The following is a 21442-nucleotide window of genomic DNA, read 5'->3' as shown; positions in this document are numbered from 1 at the left end:
AGCGCATATGGTATATTGAGCGCATATATTATTGGCAGCATAAGCTCCGGCACCCTGCATTCGCAAGACGCGATGGAACATTTAAACGCCCCGGCGTCTCCAGAGGTGGCACCTCCTGCTTCCGGCGTGAAAGCTCTCAGCCTCTGCTCAGCGTGCCAGCTTAGAGCCACGCAGAGCGAGGAGCCAGACTCCCTTTGTGCCCAATGTGAGGAAGCCGTAGGAGCCTCGGGTCAGGACCAGTCTCAACCGAGGTTTACCGACAGTTCCCCAGGGGCCACCCCGGATCTAGCGGGCCGTCTCGAACAACCGGGACTCCCGGGGGACCTGGTACTCCGGCTAGAGACCGCTTCCATTTCCTGGGTGGATTTATTTAAGGTGATTCACGCCTTTGTACAGATGCAGTCAGCTTCCCGTCCAAGCCCTGCTGCCGCTCCGGCTGACCCTGCCCCCGGACCTTCTCGCCCTTATCGCGGGCACCCGCCTCCGGGCAGTCCGGCTCTTGCGGACCCTGATATCTCGGAGGATGAGTCCGAACCCCCCGAGGAGGGGGAACTTCCCTCGGGGATAGAGCCATATCGAACTATGAGGCGGTTCTTTCCCAAGGAGGATCTCTCCGACCTGGTCTCTCAGTGCCTGACGGAGTTGGCTATTCCAGGCTCCAGCACCATGGAGGCATCTACGCAGAACCCCCTGCTGGAGGGTCTTCGTCCCACAGCCCGCCATTTCCCCTTCCTGCAAGCGGCACAACAGCTGATCGATTTAGAGTGGAATGCGCCGGAGGCCTCATTCAAAGGGGGTCGGGCCCTGTCTGGCATGTACCCCCTGGACCCGGCAATCAAGGATATGCTGGCGTGCCCTAAGGTGGACGCCCTGGTTAGCGCTGTGGTCAAGCACACTACTATTCCAGTGGAGGGGGGGGGGGGGGAGGCCCTCAAGGAGGCTCATGACCGACGCCTGGATGACATCCTGAAACAAACCTTTGAGGTGGCAGCTCTGTCTCTGCGAATCACAACCTGCTACAGTGGTAACGCGTTCCTGTTTGTCACAGGTCAGGAACAATGTGCCGGCTGCAGACATGGAGTTGGCTCTCTCGTTCCTTACAGATGCTGCCTCCGACCTAGTCCGTACGACAGCCAAGGGGGTCTCATCCTCAGTAGCAGCCAGGAGGCAGCTCTGCATACGGAACTGGTCAGCCGACGCTCCTTCTAAGACACGTCTCACTAGAATGCCGTTCAAAGGGTCTCTTCTGTTCGGCAGCGACCTAGATAAACTGGCCAGCACATGGGGTGCCTCTCCAGTACCTCGAGTGCCGGAAGACAGGTCCAAGAGGAACCTGCGCACCTTTCCGATGCCCTCCAGAGGTAGAAGCGCCCAACGCTTTACTCCCTATAGGAGTCGCTACCAGGCACCTCGTCCTCAGGCCAGGAACCAGTCCTTTCGGACCAAGCAGCACAAGAGGGGAGCCGGCTCGGGCTCGGGTCCCGGCCGCACCCCACAATGAGAATCAGCCGATCCATCCGGGGGACGGAGCCATAGGGGGCAGGTTAACCCTCTTCTACCCCAGATGGGTCGAGATTACGTCGGACCAGTGGGTCCTCGCCATCATCCGAGAGGGGTATTATCTGGACTTCCATCACATCCCTCCGGACAGGTTTGTGGAATCTCCGTGTCCAATCCACAAGAAGGCAGCATTGGAAGCTACCCTGGCGAGGCTCCTGTCCTTGAAAGCCATAATCCCAGTACCTGCATGGGAAATGGATTCTGGGCACTATTCCATTTATTTCATGGTACCCAAGAAAGAGGGCACTTTCCGGCCCGTATTGGACCTCAAGTCAGTCAACCGATACTTAAGGATCCCGAAGTTTCGCATGGAAACTCTGCGCTCAGTCAAGACCGCAGTACAGCCGGGGGAATTCCTCACGGCCTTAGACTTGTCAGAAGCCTACCTGCATATCCCGATCCATCGGGATCATCAGCGCTACCTACGCTTCAAGGTTCTGAACAACACTTCCAATTCCGGGCTTTGCCCTTCTGGTTAGCCACGGCGCTGCGGACCTTCACCAAGGTGATCGTAGCAGTAGCAGCGGCGCTCAGACGGGAAGGAATCCTTGTCCATCCCTACCTAGACGATTGGCTGATCAGAGCGAAATCACGAGAGGAGAGCCATCGGGCAACCAACAGGGTGATCGCCCTTCTGGAAAGCCTGGGATGGGTAGTCAACCTAAGCAAGAGTTGCCTACAGCCTTCCCAATCACTGGAATACCTGGGAGTCCAGTTCGACACCCAGGCAGACAAAGTCAGCCTCACCACCAAGAGAAGGTTAAAACTCCAGACGCGTCTATGGTCCTTGATGGGAGCCAGCCGGCCCATAGCTTGGGACTATCTGCAGGTTCTCGGTCTCATGGCATCCACCCTGGAAGTGGTACCATGGGCAAGGGCCCATATGAGACAATTACAACACTCCCTCCTCTCTCGGTGGAGCCCACTTTTACAGAACTACACCGTGCATCTACCTCTACCCGCCAGGGTGCGGACCCAGCTACGGTGGTGGTTGCAGTCCGACCCCACGAGCAGGGGGTCGAAGATGTCCTCCCCCCACGTGGACTCTGCTCACCACAGATGCCAGCCTGAGCGGATGGGGAGCACACTGCCCAAGGGCGGTGGAACAGAGAAGCGTCAGGGTGGAACATCAACCGCCTAGAGGCACGGGCAGTCCGATTAGCCTGCCTGCGATTTGCTCACAGACTGAGGAACAGAGCAGTCAGAGTGATGTCCGACAATGCCACCACAGTGGCATACATCAACCGACAGGACGGAACCAGAAGCCAACAGGTGTCCCTAGAGATAGCCCCGCTGATGGCTTGGGCAGAGGCGAATCTCCAAGACATCTCCGCCGTCCACATTGCCGGAGGGGACAACACCGCGGCAGACTTCCTCAGCAGGGAAAAGCCTAAGTCCGGGAGAATGGCAGCTGTCCCCCACAGCCTTCCAGATGATTGTGGATCAGTGGGGGACTCCGGACATGGACTTACTGGCAGACAGGTCCAATGCTCAAGTACCCAGATACTTCAGCCGCAAACGAGATCCGTTCTCTCACGGGATCGACACCCTGGTTCAGCCATGGCCTCCAGGGACCCTGCTATACGCCTTTCCTCTGTGGCCCCTGCTGGGCGCCCTTATACACAAGATTCAGAGGCACAGAGGCCTAGTTCTTCTAGTGGCACGAGACTGGCCAAGAAGACCCTGGTACGCGGACATGAGAAGACTACTGACAGGGGAGCCTCTTCCCCTGCCTCCTCTCAGGGACCTGCTACGTCAAGGTCCCATCCTCCACGAGGATCCGGCTCAATTCTCTCTTACGGTCTGGCCATTGAGAGGGCTAGACTGAAGAAAAGAGGTTACTCGGAGCCAGTGATAGATACACTCCTCCGAGCTCGCAAGTTTTCCACATCCCTCACCTACATAAGGATCTGGAGAGTATTTGAAGCCTGGTGCGACACTCATGGCACCAATCCACATGCGACCACAATCCCTATTGTTCTGGATTTCCTGCAGGATGGGCTTCAGAAGGGTCTCTCCCTAAGCTCCATCAAGGTTCAGGTGGCTGCGCTGTTTTGCTATGGTCCCAGGAGGGATGGCAAGACCATTGCCATGCACCCAGATGTTTCCCGCTTCATGAAAGGAGTTAAGCACATTCGTCCGCCACTGAAGTGGCCAGTGCCCCTGTGGAACCTCAACATAGTTTTGGATTTCCTCGCGGGATCCACCTTCAGACCCCTTCGGGGCCTGTCTCTCCGTTCGCTAACTTTGAAGATGGTGTTCTTGCTGGCAGTGTGTTCCGCACGCCGCATCTCAGAGCTACAAGCGCTGTCCTGCCGTGATCCCTTTCTCAGAATCACTCCAGAGGCTATCCATCTTCGCACGGTTCCCTCTTTCTTACCTAAAGTAGTCTCACAATTTCACCTCAACCAAACCATATCTTTGCCAACCACAGCGGGTTTGAAGAAATCAGAAGAAGGGCGTTTACTACGCCATCTCGATATCGGCAGATTGCTGTCCAGATACCTGGAAAAGACAGAAACAGTACGAAAGACGGACCATCTGTTCGTCCTTCACAGCGGGAAGAAACAAGGGGAAGTGGCCTCTCGGCCCACCATCGCCCGCTGGATCAAAGAAGTTATCAGAGCGGCCTACGTAGAGGCCGGAAAGTCACCACCTCTACAGGTCAAGGCTCATTCTACCAGAGCGCAAGCAGCATCTTGGGTAGAATCTAGGATGCTGTCGCCCGCAGAAATATGTAAGGCGGCGACATGGTCCTCCCTCCATACCTTTTCCAGATTTTACCGTCTGGATGTCCAGGCCAGGGAGGACACAGCATTTGCAAGGGCAGTCCTACGCGGTCCTCAGGCAGCCTCCCGCCCAGTCCGGGAGTAAAGCTTTTGTACATCCCACTTGTTCTGAGTCCATCTGGCTACACGCCAGGAAATGTTGAGATTACTTACCTGATAATCTCCTTTTCCTTAGTGAAGACAGATGGACTCAGCATCCCGCCCGGCTGCCGTTATACATGGGTTTCACCGATTCAAGGTAAGCCATGTAATTTTCTTACATAAGAGTGTCCACTCTACCAGGTGTCGACGCCTTCCGGTTGGAAGCACTGGCGGTCTCCAGCTACTATCAATCGGTCAGGGGAATCCTGTTTCACTAATTCATTGATCGTCAGTACACATATATCCATAACAGCTTTTGCAAGGAAGATTACTGAGTTGCTTCACTTCCTGTGGGGGTATTTGTACTTGTGCTGACGTCAGATCCGTCTCCAACTGCTAGCATGAGCACACTATACCCACTTGTTCTGAGTCCATCTGTCTACACTAAGGAAAAGGAGATTATCAGGTAAGTAATCTCAACATTTTTATAAATGCATAATATTTTAATTGTACGTGAGCTGGGTACAACCGGGGTGGGCGTGCGTGCAAGGTCATAAGTTTTGCTTAAGGTGCTTAATACCCTTGTACCAGCCCTGAGCCTGACCTGAGGCATCCTTGGAGGTTGCTCAGAGTCAAAATGGCATTTATTTATTTATTTAAAGCTTTTTTTATACCGGTATTAGTAGTTACATCATACCGGTTTACATCAGAACTGAAGGTGGAAAATACATCAAACAGATACCGGAGATGGGACTACAGAGAACAAGAGAGAAGTAGCCGGAAATTGGCAAACAAGAGCAACAGACTGTATAAAATAACAAGTAAACAATGTGACATAACTTTATACATAGGTTCAGATCACATACTGATGCAGCAAAGGGTTAAAGGCGCAGGGGAACTAATCTGGGTAAGCCTGTTTAAAGAGCCAAGTCTTTAATTTGTTTTTGAATTTGATGGTACAAGGCTCAAGTCTGAGGTTTGTGGGTAGTGTCTGAAGATCAGCCAACACTATTTTCTTGTATGGCCATACAACAAAATGACACACAGGTTGGCCCTGAGACCAGTGCCATTTAGATCACATTATGTCACTGATCTCCTAGTACTTCTCAAAATAATTTTTGGACATCTTGTTAATAAAAGCATTTTCTAAATACAATATATATAAGAGAAGTTTCGGATAGTAACCTTGGGCTCCTTACTACCACTCCTCCAACAGGGGGATTGGCTTTGCTCTCTGGATCTCAAGGACGCATACATGCACATAGCAATAACCCCGTATCACAGAAAGTACCTCTGGTTCCTTGTCGGAGACCAACATTTCCAGTACCGGGTACTTCCATTCGGCCTTGCGTCAGCCCCTCGTGTCTTCACGAAATGCCTGGCAGTAGTAGCCGCATACTTAAGGATAGATGTGAGTGCCTAGTCTTCTTATCTAGACGACTGGTTGCTGAGTGCTCTGTCACCGGAAGGGGTGCTTCGCTCCCATCATCTTATGGTGCAGCTACTACTATCCTTGGGATTTCTAATCAATTATCAGAAGTCTCATCTGATTCCGTCTCAAATCCTCTCCTTTATCGGAGCGGATCTCGACACGATCCAGGCAAAGGCTTTTCTTCCCAGGGACCGAGCTCACATGCTGGCGTTGCTGGCGTGTGCTATACAGTCTCGCCAAACCGCAACAGCTCGTCATGTACTTGACTTGCTAAGACATATGGCGTCCTCGGTCCAGGTTACCCCCAATGGCTCATTTTGGCCATGAGAGTAATGCAGTGGACATTAACATCCCAGTGGTCCAACATTGTCCATATCACCAGGCAGCTTCGCCTCTCATTGGCGTGGTGGATCCAAGAGTCCCACCTGCTCGAAGGGCTACCATATTTCAAGCTCCAGAACCTCAGATAATCTTAACAACTGATGCTTCCACTCTAGGTTGGGGAGCACATGTCAACCAACTGCAGACTCAGGGAACCTGGTTGGCAGAGGAGTCACAGCATCAAATAAATTTTCTAGAGCTCCGAGCAATCAGATATGCTTTCTGCACGTTCCGGGATTGTTTGTCCAACAAAACAATCCTAATCCAAATGGACAACCATTTAGCGATGTGGTACATCAACAAGCAGGGAGGAACCGGGTCCTACCTCCTATGTCAGGAGGTAGCACAAATTTGGGCTTTTACTCTATCTCAGGCCATGCTACTGAGAGTGACCGACCTGGCGGGTGTGGACAATGTTCTAGCGAATCTCATTCGAGCATTTTAGCCCCATGAGTGGTCCCTCAACCCCGCGGTGGCGGACTGGATATTTCGGAAGTGGGGATATCCGAGCATCGACCTCCTTGCGTCTCTTCACAATCGCAAGGTGGACAACTTCTGCTCCACCACGGGATGCGTTCGCCCTGTCCTGGGCAAAGGGCCTTCTCTTTGCCTACCCACCACTTCCTCTCATCAGCAAGACTCTCGTGAAGCTACGAGGAGACAAGGGCCTAATGATTCTAATTGCCCCCTACTGGCCACGACAGGCATGGTTTCCCATCCTTTGAGACCTCTGAGTGCATCCGCAGATTTGCCTAGGCACGGATCCGTCCCTGATATCGCAGAGGAACGGATAATTGCGCCATCCCAACCTTCAGGCCTTGTCACTGACAGCTTGGATGTTGAAAGTTTAATTCTGCGGCCATTCAATCTCTCGAACTCTGTATCTCAGGTCCTGTTAGCTTCACGAAAGCCTTTTACTAGAAAATCTTACCATTCCAAATGGAAGAGATTCTCATTGTGGTGCGCTGCAAAGGCGTTAGACCCTTTTACCTGCCCCACGACTCAGTTTTTAGACTACCTCTGGCACCTCTCGGAGTCTGGTTTACATACCTCCTCCATCAGGTTGCATGTTAGTGCGGTGGCCGCCTTCCATCGGGGTATAGGGGATGTCTCTATTTCGACACAGCCCCTGGTAGCGCACTTTATGAAGGGCTTGCTTCACCTCAAGCTCCCTCTTGGTTCCCCGGCCCCTGCTTGGGACCTTAATGTGGTATTAGCGCGACTCATGCAACCTCCGTTTGAGCCTCTGCATTCCTGTGAGTTGCAGCATCTTACTTGGAAGGTCCTTTTCCTTCTTGCGTTGGAAGTCTGCTCGCACGATCAGTGAGCTCCAGGCACTGGTTACTTACCCCCCTTACACAAATTTTCTTCATGATTGGGTGGTCCTTCGCACTCATCCTAAATTTCTACCGAAAGTGGTATCTGAGTTCCATTTAAATCAATCCATAGTTCTGCCTACTTTCTTTCGAAAACCCCACTCACTTCCTGGTGAGCGGGCTGTCCATTCCTTGGACTGCAAACGTGCATTAGCCTTTTATTTGGAATGCACTGCAGGCCATAGGAAGTCCACCCAGCTATTTGTCTCCTTTGATAAACTTAGGCTAGGAATCCCGGTGGGAAAGCAGACCCTGTCCTCCTGGCTGGTGGACTGTATTTCCTTCTGCTACCAACAAGCAGGCTTTCCGCTACAGGGACGCGTTAAAGTGCGCGCCATTAGAGCAATGGCATCGTCGGTAGCACACCTTCGTTCTGTACCTCTTACTGATATCTGCAAAGCTGATACTTGGAGTTTTCTCCATACCTTTGCAGCCCACTATTGCCTGGACAAGGCTGGCACACAAGATTCTATCTTTGGCCAGTCTGTTCTGTGCAATCTTTTCTCAGTTTAATACCCAACTTCCGTCCTACAGCCCGCTGGGAATTTCAGGCTGCCCGTTATCCAAAAGACCATCCCTGTTGTTGTGCCTGTTGCATGTCTTTGGGTGTTTTTGTTACATGCGCCTGCATCCTCAGCTTGTTATTCATCCATATGTGAGGACTACCATCCTGCTTGTCCCGTGAGAAAGCAGTTGCTTACCTGTAACAGGTGTTGTCACAGGACAGCAGGATGTTAGTCCTCACGAAACCCACCCGCCACCCCGCGGAGTTGAGCACGCTTGCGATTTGTTTTATTTTTCGCACGCTTTTTGACTATACATGAGACTAAAGGGATACCCCTGCTGGTTACAGGGTTAGTGGCATGCTGGACATGCCCAGTAGGTGCCAGTCAAAGTTCTAGAAACTTTGACAAAAGTATTCTGTGATTGGGCTCCATCCTGATGATGTCACCCATATGTGATGACTAACATCCTGCTGTCCTATAACACCTGTTACAGGTAAGCAACTCTGCTTTTTTGAATTTTTAAAAACAGGAAATTTATTGAGTACACGGAATTTATTTTGCCTTGATACCTCAAAATGTAATCGTGCCACACAGACATTGACTGCAAAGCTCATCCAGCCTGCTCTGCCTTTTTGCAATACTTCAGACCCTACTTTAGACTTGGTTTTCTACCACTAAAGGTCCTCTCTGCTTATCCCATGCTTTCTTGAATTTTGATACCATCTCTACCTTCCTCCACCTCCTGTCTCGTGCATCCACCAGCTTTTCTTGTTTGTATGAAAAAATGTGGTTTTTTTTTCTCTTTGATCCTCTCTCTGATTTTATGTCTCTGATTTTCATGACTAGAACTTCCTTCCACTATAAACAACTTTTTTCTCATGTGCAGTGTTTTTTTTTTTTTTATAATACAAATACACACCCTGTACTGTTCTGTGGGATAGGAAGAAAGGATTCTCTGTGGTCTGACTGGATTTGACAATCTGCATGGTAAAATTGCTCCTGCTGACTGTGTTATGTAGAGATTAATTCCAGTTTTATGCATGAAAATGTCAGCTCAGTTTACTGCAGCTACAAAATCTAGCTGCTGGAATAGTTTTTAATCTTTTATAATTGGGTTTTCATGACCTAAGTACATTTTTGTGGGTTGAAGCCAGCTGCTGTGCTCTGCTTGCTGATTTCTCAGTTTGCTGCTTACTTACTGAAATGCCTGTTTTTTTTGTTTTTTTTTAATAATTATTTAGGCTTACTTCAGCATGTAGTTTGACTGCTTCTTGTCTTTTTCCCCTCTCATCCTGTTACAGCGCTGCTGAGGTTTGTAGTTTTTTATGAATGCTAAAAGTGGTCCTAGATTGAGCAATCCTTCACCAGCTGATGATGACCTGACAGATGTTGCACTGTTTCTTGTTCCACACAGTGCTTTCAGATTCCCCCTGGGTCAGTACTTCCGGGTCTTGCAAAGGCAGATGCTTTGAACTTCAAGAAGTTGAGCCCCCCGGCTGCCGCTGTGACAACTTGTGCAAGAGCTACAACAGCTGCTGCTCCGACTTTGATGAGCACTGTTTAAAGACAGGTATGATGAGTGCTGCCTGAGCCACTGAGACTGTGGAGCTGTGCATAACAGGGCCTGGTGCTTCTTTCTCAGCCTTAGCCCCAGCCTTTCTAGTGTGGGGTATACTCCATCCTCTCCTGTTGGATTATTTAGGGTGAAAATCCACATAGTTCTTCGCTTAGCTGTCAAGGCCATGGTCAGTGTTTTGGTAGCTAGATTAGGAGAAACCATACTGGTTATTGGAAATTATAGATACTGTAGTAAATTAACTACAGATTGTTCATATATTTTTGCAAATTGATACCTAATAATAAAACTGTCTTTGAATTTAAAAAAAAAAAAAGCCCATTAATTGTATTGTTTATACAATATGCCTCATGTCTGATACACTCAGGATTTGCAGTTACTTTAACTGCCACAGTCTGAGCTGTATTTGGAGGGTTTGGTGCAGTGAGTTGGGTTTGGTTTTTTTTCCCTCTTCTGGAGGCTGGGTGGAGTTGCTAGAAGGTCAAACTTCACAGAAAGAAGGCAAGGTCAACTAACATGAAATGGCAGCAAGGATCAGATATACTCTTAGGCAGTGGACCTGGGCAGACTGCCTGGGCCAAATGGTCCTTATAGGCAGACATCTGCTATGTCTCTTTCACCCACATCTTTCTATGATATTTAACCCCTTGTCCAGGTTGTCCTGCACCTTACTGGTGATACTTAACCATTGTACGTTATATGGTATGAATACTTTTTTTTGTACTTGCCATGTCAGGCCAGATTACTCAACATATTTAATATTTGGAATAGTATTTTGAGGGAGCAGTGAAGAGGCATTGAAAAATTAACTTCTTGGACTGGCTTTAATGGCTCCGTGGTAGTGCTGCACACTGCCATGTGGAAAGTCTGGTTTCTATTATCAGTTCCAGGCCTTCTGTGCCCTGGGCTGATGGGGGTTGGTAGCTAGTTTCTGAACCTATGATACTGGCTTCAGAGGGATCCTTGGTGTATAATTCTCAGCCTTTGGTCCATTGCTGCTATGACCAGACTAGAAACTGCAAGTGGGTCTATTAATGTAAGGGGGAAAATTCTCGTTTCCTAGCATGTAGACAAATGGACTCAGGACCAGTGGGTTTATGCTCCCCTGCTAGCAAATGGAGATGGAGAAAACTGCCATCACAGTATATATAGATCTGAGTGACCCCAGCCTGCCAGTATTATCCGTCTCCAGCAGATGGTGGGCATGCCTATCCTTATGGGAAGTGCTTCAAGCTTTTTGGAAGGAGAAATGTGAAATTCTAAATTAAGGAAAAGAGAGCCCCGCTCTCCTGTGGTGATACCTCCCCCAGTTGAGAATTCCTGAGGTGATTTCTGTGGTCCCTCAGAGGCGTGCCTTGGTCCGGTAACTGGGTTTCACAGCGTGGACTTAACTGGTAGTTCAGCTGAAAGGCAGCGGGTGCAGGAGGCCGAGCATGAAGGTGACAGCAGGTGCCTTATTCCCCCCATAGCCAGAGACTATCTTTGTATTCAGCCGGCAAGCACTGAGCTCAGGTAAGGTTTAAAAAAAAAAAAAGACAATTTTGCCTGATCAGACAGAGGGGTTTCAGGACTTCCTCCGGTCTCCATGCTTGGCGTGGCATACAGGCGTTTGTTCCTGCTCCCGTTGGGGTTGGGGAACTGGGCAACCTGGCAGGTTGAGCGGCTGCCGGTGGGCTAGGCCCTGCACTTAAGGCTTTTTTCTTGCATGCCATGTGGTGGGCTGCGGCGGCGTTTTTCATGTGCTCTTGTGTGTGTTCTGCTGCCCTCTACAGGCCGTCGGTGTGTGCATTGCATTGGCTCTGTGCACGCATTGTGTGCTCTGTTTTTTTGGCGTGCCTTTTACACGCACAAATTTTTTCACTGTTCATACACTTAGCTTGGTGCACAAGTTGTGCATGCGCCTTGCCTTGCTTCTAGGCATTTATTTTTTGTATGCATTCCATTTCTGAGCTTGAGCCGTTAAGACGCACATTTACTGCTGCAATGGCACCGGTAAGCAAGAAGCCTAAGTGTCGTCTTATTTGTGTTGCCTGTCATGTATTAGGGCTTCTCAACCTGACCTGGCTTTTAACTTGTCAGCGCTGCTCAGACGCTCAGGGAGAGTTGTATTCCTCTGATTTTTGCTAAGCCTGGCTACTCCCATTCTGATGATGGTTTGGTCACGGCCTTGACTGGGGGGATGCCAGATCTTGGTTCTCCCTTGACTGGCTTCTTCTTTGGCAAGGGCAGTTCTGTGGGACCAGCTCCAGTTCCTTCTGGCCTCGGTCTGGATTCAGCTGCTTTTCTTGGGTGGAATTTTTTCAAGGCTTACAAGCCTTTCTTCAGGCGCAGTCCTCCACTTCCCCCATTCCTGACCGGTCGGACCCTACGCTGCTGGCTCCTCCCTCTTCCAGTACTATACTTAAGCGCTGGAGCTCGCCTCAGCTTCCTGCGGGTATTGCCGAGAGGAATCCGGATGGCACTGATGATTAGGCTGATTGATTCCCTGGAAGATGGGGAAATTCCTCCAGGTCTAGAACCATTTCGAACCATATTGCGGTTCTTTCATTGAGACCCTGACTTTCCAGACCTTGAAACAGCTGAATATCCCTGGTTCTGATGCTTCCCATAAAATACAGGATTCAGTTCAAAACCTGTATGATGATTCATAAGGCCCTACATAATATCTCTCCATTCAACTTAACCTTCAAGCTTCAACTACACTCCTCTAACAAACCAACCAGAAGGGCATACCAGAACAGAATGAACACCCAACCTGCAAAATCTACCCTGAGGAAACGCGCTCTATCCACAGCGGGCCCGTCTCTCTGGAACTCCCTACCACCGGACCTCCGCCTTGAGTCGTGCCATACCACTTTTAAAGTGAAACTCAAGACTTGGTTATTCCATCAAGCTTTCCCAGAGAGCTAAGAGCAATAAGATCAACAACCATCATTTTTTTACAGCAATAATTTTATGTTTATATTACTTCAGTTTTATGTTCCATGTCGTTTTCTTTCTAAGTTGTTCTTAGTTGTTTTCACAATAGCTTGTAGTTTATTATAGATTACCCGTTCATTATTCACAATATGTTCCATGTAAACCGCCTCCCCGGCGATAGTTATCCATGTTAAATGTGAACCGGAGTGATATGTATTGTATACAGGAATTTCCGGTATATAAAAACCAAAAATAAATAAATAAATAAATGTTGGAGCTGAGGAAGAATCCCATTTTGGTTCCCTTACGTGTTTTTAACCTGATATGAATGCCATTCAGGAATTGATTGATCTGGAAAGGGATGAACCCAGAGGCAAATTTTAAAGGGGGTCAGACATTGGAAGGCCTGTACCCCCTGGATCAGACTGTGAGAGAGCGTTTGCATTTTCTCAGAGTGGATGCACTGGTATGTACCGTCTCCAAGCGGATGACTATCTCCGTAGAGGGAGGCGTTGCCTTGAAGGATGTACATGATAGAAGGATTGAGGCTATTCTTAAGCAAGCCTTTGAGGTGGTGGTGATGTCTTTATAGATTGCTTCCTGTTGCGCCATTGTGGTGCGATCTTGTCTGCTTCTCTCAGGAGGTTGAGTCTGGAGGGAATTCCAGAGTGGTTATGGAACCTGCTGCCACCATTTTAGCAGGTGCAGGCTATGATTTGGTCCATACCTCGGCCAGAGGAGTGACTTCAGTGATAGCGGCTAGGTGTTATCTCTGGTTGCAAAATTGGTCAGCTGACACAGCCTCCAAAGCTAATCTTATCAAGATGCCCTTTAAAGGCTTGCTCTTGTTTGGGAGCAAGTTGGAGAAACTGGTTCCTAGGTTGCTGGAAGATAAGAAGCAGTTAAAGCAGCCCTTTGGTATGAGGGGTTGTTTTTTGGGGTTCTAGGTGGTTTCGTCTCTACAGAGGGTTTACATAAGAACATAAGAAATTGCCATGCTGGGTCAGACCAAGGATCCATCAAGCCCAGCATCCTGTTTCCAACAGAGGCCAAACCAGGTCACAAGAACCTGGCAGGTACCCAAACACCAAGAAGATCCCATGCTACTGATGCGCTTTCAGTGGATTCGACCTTTCGGTAGGTCTCAGTCCTTTCGTCCCCGACAGCCCAAGAGAAGAGCGGGCTCAGCTGGAGGACCTTCCCGAGCTTCCCAATGAAGTTTGCTGACCCAACTTCCATAATAAGAGAGGGGGAGATATTTCTCTCTCTCTTACCAGAGGTTGGTCGAGATCACGTCGGACCAGTGGGTCCTGGAAGTGACACCAGAAGGGTATGCATTGGAATTTCAAAGTATTCCTCAGGATGTGTTCATGGTATCGCCTTGCCACTCCCCACAGAAGAAGCAGACAGTGGAGTTCATGCTTCAAAGGCTTCTCAGGCTGAGGTCTGTTGTTCTGGTGCCCACATCTGAAAGTATGGAGCAATATTCCATTAATTTTGTTCTGCCTAAGAAGGAGGGCTCCTTTCTTCTCATTCTGGATCTCAAGAAAGTGACTCATTTTTCGCATGGAAACCTTACACTCTGTGATAATGGAGGTGCAGTTAGGGGAATTTCTGACCTCCTTGAATCTGTCAGAGGCTTTGCGGTGCTGGGAGGTCATTATCAGTTTTGGACGCTGCCCTTTGCTCTAGCCACTGCTCCCAGAACATTTTTCAAGGTTATGGTGGTGGTAGCAGTGGCCTTGCAAAAAGAAGGGATCCTGGTGCATCCGTATTTGGATGACTGGCAGATTCGAGCCAAGTCTCGGGAAGAGAGCCGCCTGGTGACACACAAGGTGATCTCCTCCTTATTGCAGGAGCTCAGTTGGGTGGTGAACCTGACCAAGAGCAATCTTCAGCCATTCCAGTCATTGGAATATCTGGGGGTCCAGTTCGACACGGGACTGGATCAGAGTTTTCCTAGTTGAAGTTTGGATCCAGAAATTTGTCTCAAGTGCATTAGTTGGTAAAGACCATATGCCCGACAGTGTGGTCCTACTTGCAGGTGCTCGGCTTGATGGTGGCTACCTTGGAAGTGGTGCTGTGGGCAAGGCTGCATATGTGTCCTCTTCAGCACTCTCTCCTGTCTCAGAACCTGCAGTCTCAGGACTATGAGATTTGGCTCCACTTGCTGATGGAAATCTGCTCCCACCACCAGTGGTGGTTGCAGGAGGATCATCTGAGAAATGGCGTTCCCTTGTCCTCTCTGACCTGGTTGGTACTCAAGACAGATGTGAGTCTCCACGGTTGGGGGCTAACTGTATGGGGCTAATCGCCCAAGTGCATTGGAATGCCGAAAAGTCCCGCTGGAACATCAGTTACCTTGAATCTCGGGTGGTACGGCTGGCATGCTTGCAGTTCAGCCACAGGCTGCGGGATCAAGCGGTTCACGTGATGTTGGACAACACAATGTCTATGGCCTATATCAATCACCAGGGAGGAACAAAGAGCAGAAAATAGACCAGCTAATGTATTGGAAGGAGGGTCATCTACTGATCTCTGCCTCTCATATTGCAGGAAAAGAAAATGTAAGAGCTGATTTTTCTCAGCAGGGAGAGTCTGGACCTAGGAAAGTGGGTGTTGTCAACTGAGACTTTTTAGCTAATTGTGGATTGCTGGGACCTTCTGTTCCTAGACCTGCTCGTGACTTCTCGCAATGCCAATGTTCCTCCATTCTTCAGTCGCAGGAGAGATCATCGGTGTTCCCTGGGAATAGACGCTCTCTTACAGGTCTGGCCAGAAGACAGATTGCTTTATTCCTTTCCCCTGTGGCCCTTGCTGGGCAGGATAAATCGCAAGATCGAAGGTCACAGGGGGCTAGTACTCCAGGTGGTGCCGGTCTGGCCCAGGTGTCTGTGGAATGCAGATTTGTGCAGATTCCTGTTTGAGGCCCCCCCCCCCTTTGCCTTCCGCCACACATGGATCTGTTACAGCAGGGAGCAGTTCTTCACAAGAATCAGACTCTGTTCTGTCTTACGGTTTGGCCCTTGTTAAAGCATGGCTATGCCTCTGCAGTGATTGCCACCTTACTCCGTGTTTGCAAGTTCTTAATTTCCTTGGTTTATGTGCAAGTTTGGAGATTTTTTGCAGGATGGGTTGAATAAAGAATTGGCTCTTAATTCCTTGAATGTGCAGGTTGCAGCTCTTGCCTGTTTCAGAGGCCTGCTGAATGGTGTTTTTGTCTCATCCTGATGTGGTGCATTTTTTTAATGGAGTGAATCATCTTGTGTCTCCCTTGAAGTTACTGCTTCCATTATGAAGTCTTAATTTGGTGCTGGATTTCTTGGCAGGTCCTACGTTCCAGTTGCTGCATAGCCTTTCCTTGCGGTTGTTGACCTTGAATACTGTGTTCTTGGTGGCTATATATTCGGCACATCGAATTTCTGAGCTGTAGGCCTTGTCTTGCTGGGTGCCATTCCTTTGGGTGTGTCTGGGGACATTACAGCTGCGTACTGTTCCATCCTTCTAGCCAAGGTAATCTCGGACTTTCATTTGAATCAGTCCAGTTTCTTGCCATCCCTGGATAAGGTCAGGGATGCAGAAGAGTATCGCCTCTTGCGTTCCTTGGATGTTAAGTATCTTGTTGTGCAGTATCTGGAGATTTCTGAACCTTTTTCGAAAGATGGATCACCTGTTTGTTCTCCATGGTGGGAGTAAGCAGTGCACTCTGGCTTTGCGGGCTACCATAGCTTGCTGAATTAAGGAGGTAGTCATGACCACGTATGTAGTTGCTAAAAAGCAGTTGCCTACTCGGGTTAGGACTCGTTCCACTAGGGCTCAGGCAGTGTCATGGGTGGAGGTTTTTTTGTCGTCTCCTGTGTGATATCTTCCGAGCTGCAACATGGTCCTCACACACACTTTTTTTTGCCAGGTTTATTGTCTAGATGTGCAGGCCCGGGAGGATGCAGCCTTTGCATGTGTGGTGTTGACTGGACCGCGGGTAGCCTCTAACCCTGTTGGGGAGTAGCTTTGGTATATCCCTCTGGTCCTGAGTCTGTCTACATGCTAGGAAATGGAGAAATTAATTATCTGATAATTTCGTTTTCCTTAGTGTAGACAGATGGACTCAGCTTCCTGCCCTTGGCTGCCACATGAGTGTGTCAATAGTCCTCCTGTGGCACTCTGGGTCCCCAGGGATTACCGGTAAGTGTTCATCCAGTCCCTAGTTTGGGGAACCTAGAATCTTACGTGAGTTCAGTGTTTATGGTTGGTTGAGTACAGTTCTGGTTACCTGGTTTTGTTTTTTTTTAACTAAGTCTGTCCACAGTTGCTTTTGAAGAGAATACTGGCAGGCTAGGGTCAATGCAGTGCTATATAAACTGTGACATCAGCTTGCTCCATCTCCATCTGCTGGCAGGGGAGCAAAAACCCACTGATCCTGAGTCTATCTGTCTACACTAAAGAAAACAAATTATCAGGTAAGAAATTTCTCCAGTGATAGCCTAGGAAGGCTCATGGCAGAATTCCAGCACTGGTTATGATTCAGCTGGAAGGAAAAAAGGAGACTTGAGGATGTGCTTGGCCAAAAAAAGAGAGAGAACTTCTTAAAATGTTTGTATCTATTAGAACCCACCTAAAATGGTTCATGTGGTGGCAGTGCTGAGACCAGCATTATTTGTGCTCCCGGGCAGATTTTCAAAATTATGTCCACTTCATCACCTAGACTTTACCAGTGGCTGCTCAGGTGCAGCACACTCTCTCTTTTTTTTGTGGAGGTGAAGACAGAATTGTCCATCCTGGTAGTGGTAGCTCCAGCAAAGCACCCCCCCCCCCCTTTTCTCCATTCCTCCTTTCTAAGCTCCATGGGTCGCAATGCTGTGCAGCACAAAGAGCTGCAAAACTTGAAACAAAATCAGCATGGAGCTGCAGATGATATGAAAACCTGACTGGCTGGGGCTCTCCCAAGACAGATATAGGTACCACTGTACTAAGGCTTTCAACCTTGTATTTGTAACTGCTAATTTATGATTTAATATACCTCAATTTACAATTGCACCAAAGCCATGTATATTCTCTCCCTTAATTTTCAGGCCAGTAAGCTCCCTTTGAGATTTTGATTAAACTGAACAATCACTATGTCCCCCATCAGCACCTTTTCCAGAACAATCCTGTAAAATGACATTTGATCATATTCTGCAACATGTCAGTAGAACTTATGCTTGCAGAGTCTTACCTTTAACTCTACTATAACCTTACTTAAGCTGTATTGTATTTGTGCTTAAGTTTGTTAAAATTGTACCTGCATTAAGATGACTGCACATTCAGGTTATATTGGTTATATTTGTTGTATTGTGCTTTAAATTATGTTCCATTGCAATTCTGCCGTAACATGCCTTGAACTCTCCTGGAAAAAGTGCTATAAATAAACAGTGATGATGAGCTCAATATTCAGCAGCGCTGCGAGCAGACAATTTAACTGGCTAAAGTTAATTTGATAAATTTTCCCGGATATTCAGCAGAGCACTACTGATTAGACACGCCACTGAATATAGCAGGATAAAGTCCTAGTTAGCTAGCTAAACTTGGAAGATGATAAATGCCATACTGGGGTAAGACCAGAGATCCATTTAAGCCCAGCATTTTTTCTCAGACTAGGGCCAATCCACTTCACAACTACCTGGTTGGATCTCAAAGAACAAGCCCAGTCCTTTTTGCTCATAACTGGAATAATCAGAGGCTTCTCCAAGTCTGCATGGCTAATAGTGGTTTATGAACTTCCAGGCACTTGTCCAAACCTTTTTGTTTTGGGTTTTTTTTTTTAAATTTACAATTTTATTAAATACAAAATACAATATAATACTGGTGTGATCAATCTCCAGACATAAATCATAATATGGGTATAGTCTTCAACTGGATCAAGCACAGACTAGTCCAATTTTTGTCCTAGGACATCTTGTGTAAATGTATAGAAAATTCCCATTCCCCCTTTCCCCTTGCTAGCCCAAACAAAGACATGATATGAAGAATGAGATATTAAATATGTAGAAACCAATATCAAAGAATTATACAGGGTCAAAGAATGGAAATACACAAAAATCACAAATTCCAAGGAGAAAGGGATAAAGAATCCAATTAAGCCCCTACATCTCATAAGAACATAAGAAAATGCCATACTGGGTCAGATCAAGCCCAGCATCCTGTTTACAACAGTGGCCAATCCAGGCCATAAGAACCTGGCAAGTACCCAAAAACTAAGTCTATTCCATGTTACCATTGCTAATGGCAGTGGCTATTCTCTAAGTGAACTTAATAGCAGGTAATGGACTTCTCCTTCAAGAACTTATCCAATCCTTTTTTAAACACAGCTATACTAACTGCACTAACCACATCCTCTGGCAACAAATTCCAGAGTTTAATTGTGCGTTGAGTGAAAAAGAACTTTCTCCGATTTAGTTTTAAATGTGCCCCATGCTAACTTCATGGAGTACCCCATCTCCCGTGGAAGCTTGTGCTTCAAACCATTTTCCATAGAAAGACCATATTTTATCAAACTTTTGAAGAGAGCGCTGTTTGTATACAGTTATCTTGGACAATTGGTATACCAAGTTCACTTGAGTAAATAAAGTTTGGAGCAGTAGGAGATATCAGACACCGAGCAATGTCGCTGTGTGCTACTACCAAGACCTTTTGTGCCAATTTCTGTAGAAACATGTCCCCTTCAGTAATCAGGACATGTAATAAAGCTTGAATGGGACGTAAGATAAACTTCAACTTCATTATAGTCTGTAGCCAATTAAGATACCTCTTGCCAATATGATTGAATAGAAGGGCAATCCCACCACAAATGAAAAAAGACTGAATGTCCCCGCATCCCTTCCAACAAGTATCAGAGGAATATAAACTAAAACTGTACAACTGAACTGGAGCATAGTACTGGTGTAAAGGTACCTTATAACCATTTTCTATAAGATTAGCTGCAATGAGACCCTTACCATTTGATGGAAAAATAAATCTTCACTCTTCCTCTGATAGTGTTCTCCCAAGATCTTGTTCCCATGCTTTAAGATGGCATATCTTTATTTAAAAGTGGATAGCATTTAAACAGTTCTTTTTTTTGCTTATCCACAGTTCTACAAAATTATTCAAACATGGAAACTCCCTGAGTCAAAATCCCTATATCATATAAAAAGCGCCAGTTCTATAAATAGGAAAAGATCATAAGTTTGAAGCTCCACAAAACTTAAATACCCTGTAGCCCCCAAATATGCTCAATCCTCTGGATCCCCTTTTGTTTCCATAATGAAGATGACTAAGGCAAACTGGGAGAGAATCCAGTATTATCAAACAATGAAGTACTAAGATAATATCATTCCCCAGTTAGATTAGACTTCTAAACCCTAAGAGTCTGAGGCACTGATAAAGGGATCCGACTCAGTGGTCACCATGTATTCCTAGGATGCCATATGGTCAAACTAAACTAAAACTGCCTGTTCTAAAGTAACCCACATCTTGGGCGGATGCTTTTTATGCCAATTCTAGAAGTGTCTTAAGATGAGATGGTGCATGATACTAGAATAAATTGGGAACTCCCAAAAACCTCTGAAGTTTAGATTGATAAAGAAAATGGCTAGCAATCCTAGGAGGTTTCCCTTTCCAGATAAATGACATTATTCCCCTCTGTCACCGATTTAAGCATTTGGGGTAGGTGCTACAAGTGGGAACGTTTGAAATGAATAATTCAATCTGGTTAATACATTCATTTTAATGATCGCTATCCTCCCCAGCCAAGAGATGTGATACCTATTCCATTCCTCCAGGTCTTTATAAATGCGAGCCAGCAGGGGTGGAAAATTCAGCTGAAAGAGGTCCTGATCCCCAATATGTATTTCCAAATATTTTAGAGAATTAGAAGACAATTTAAATGGAAATTGTGTCTTTATTAATTGTACATGAGGGCCCGGAGTTGTAAAATTAAGAGTTTCCAACTTTTCCCAATTGATTGTGAATCTTGAAACTACACTAAAGTTAGCCATTTCTTCCACTATGGTCCGGAGCAAATCTACCGGGTTAGGTAATGTAAATAGCACATCATCTGCAAATAACGACATCTTAGATGAGAAATCTCCCACATGGACTCATTGAATATTAGGATTGGCCCGAATTCTACTGGTAAAAGGTTCTAAAACTATTGCAGAAAGTAGGTGTGATAAGGGACAACCTTGTCTGGTACATCCTTTTTTTACCCCAAATAAATCAGAGTATCCCCGTTAATTTTAATTCAAGCTTTAGGATTATCATAAAGTTTGTGAAGCCATTGTATAAAAAAGGAACCAAATTTCATCTTTGCTAGAGTTTTAAAAAAGAACCAATGGACAAGGTCAAAAGCCTTTTTGGTGTCAACAGCTAGTAGCAGAGATGGGTTTTTCCTATTACTCTCGCACCATATAACATCTACAATCTTTTGTACATTGTCGGAAGCCATCTGGCTCGCGACAAAGCCCAATTGATCAGGATGAATGATGGTCAGCAATAGAGAACTGTCTTTCCACCAGTATCTTAGCAAGTAATTTTAAATCTAAATTTAATGATGAGATCGGGCAGTAGGAACTGTATACTGCCGGATCACATCCTGACTTAGCTAAGAACGTTATCCCGGCAATATTAGATTATGGAGAAAAGGTATAATCTAATTGTAGGGAATTAAACATTATCCCAGGACAAGCAGGATGTAGTCCTCACATATGGGTGACGTCACCGACGGAGCCCAGCGGGGGAAATCTTTCTGTCAAAGTTTCTAGAAACTTTTGACTGGCCGTGTGAGGCCACTGAGCATGCCCAGCATG

General features: G+C 47.1%; 1 protein-coding gene across 1 annotated transcript in view; it reads left to right on the top strand.

The window, feature by feature from the left end:
* ENPP2 (ectonucleotide pyrophosphatase/phosphodiesterase 2) overlaps positions 1-21442 on the top strand; it is a 639793-nt gene that overhangs the window by 27882 nt on the left and 590469 nt on the right. The window contains 1 exon segment of the mRNA XM_029591948.1: positions 9540-9695. Coding sequence (XP_029447808.1) covers positions 9540-9695 — 156 coding nt within the window.

This window comes from Rhinatrema bivittatum, chromosome 2 (genome assembly GCF_901001135.1).
Source record: "Rhinatrema bivittatum chromosome 2, aRhiBiv1.1, whole genome shotgun sequence".
Classification (NCBI taxonomy): Eukaryota; Metazoa; Chordata; class Amphibia; order Gymnophiona; family Rhinatrematidae; genus Rhinatrema; species Rhinatrema bivittatum.
This window is presented reverse-complemented; position numbering and strand designations above follow the sequence as displayed.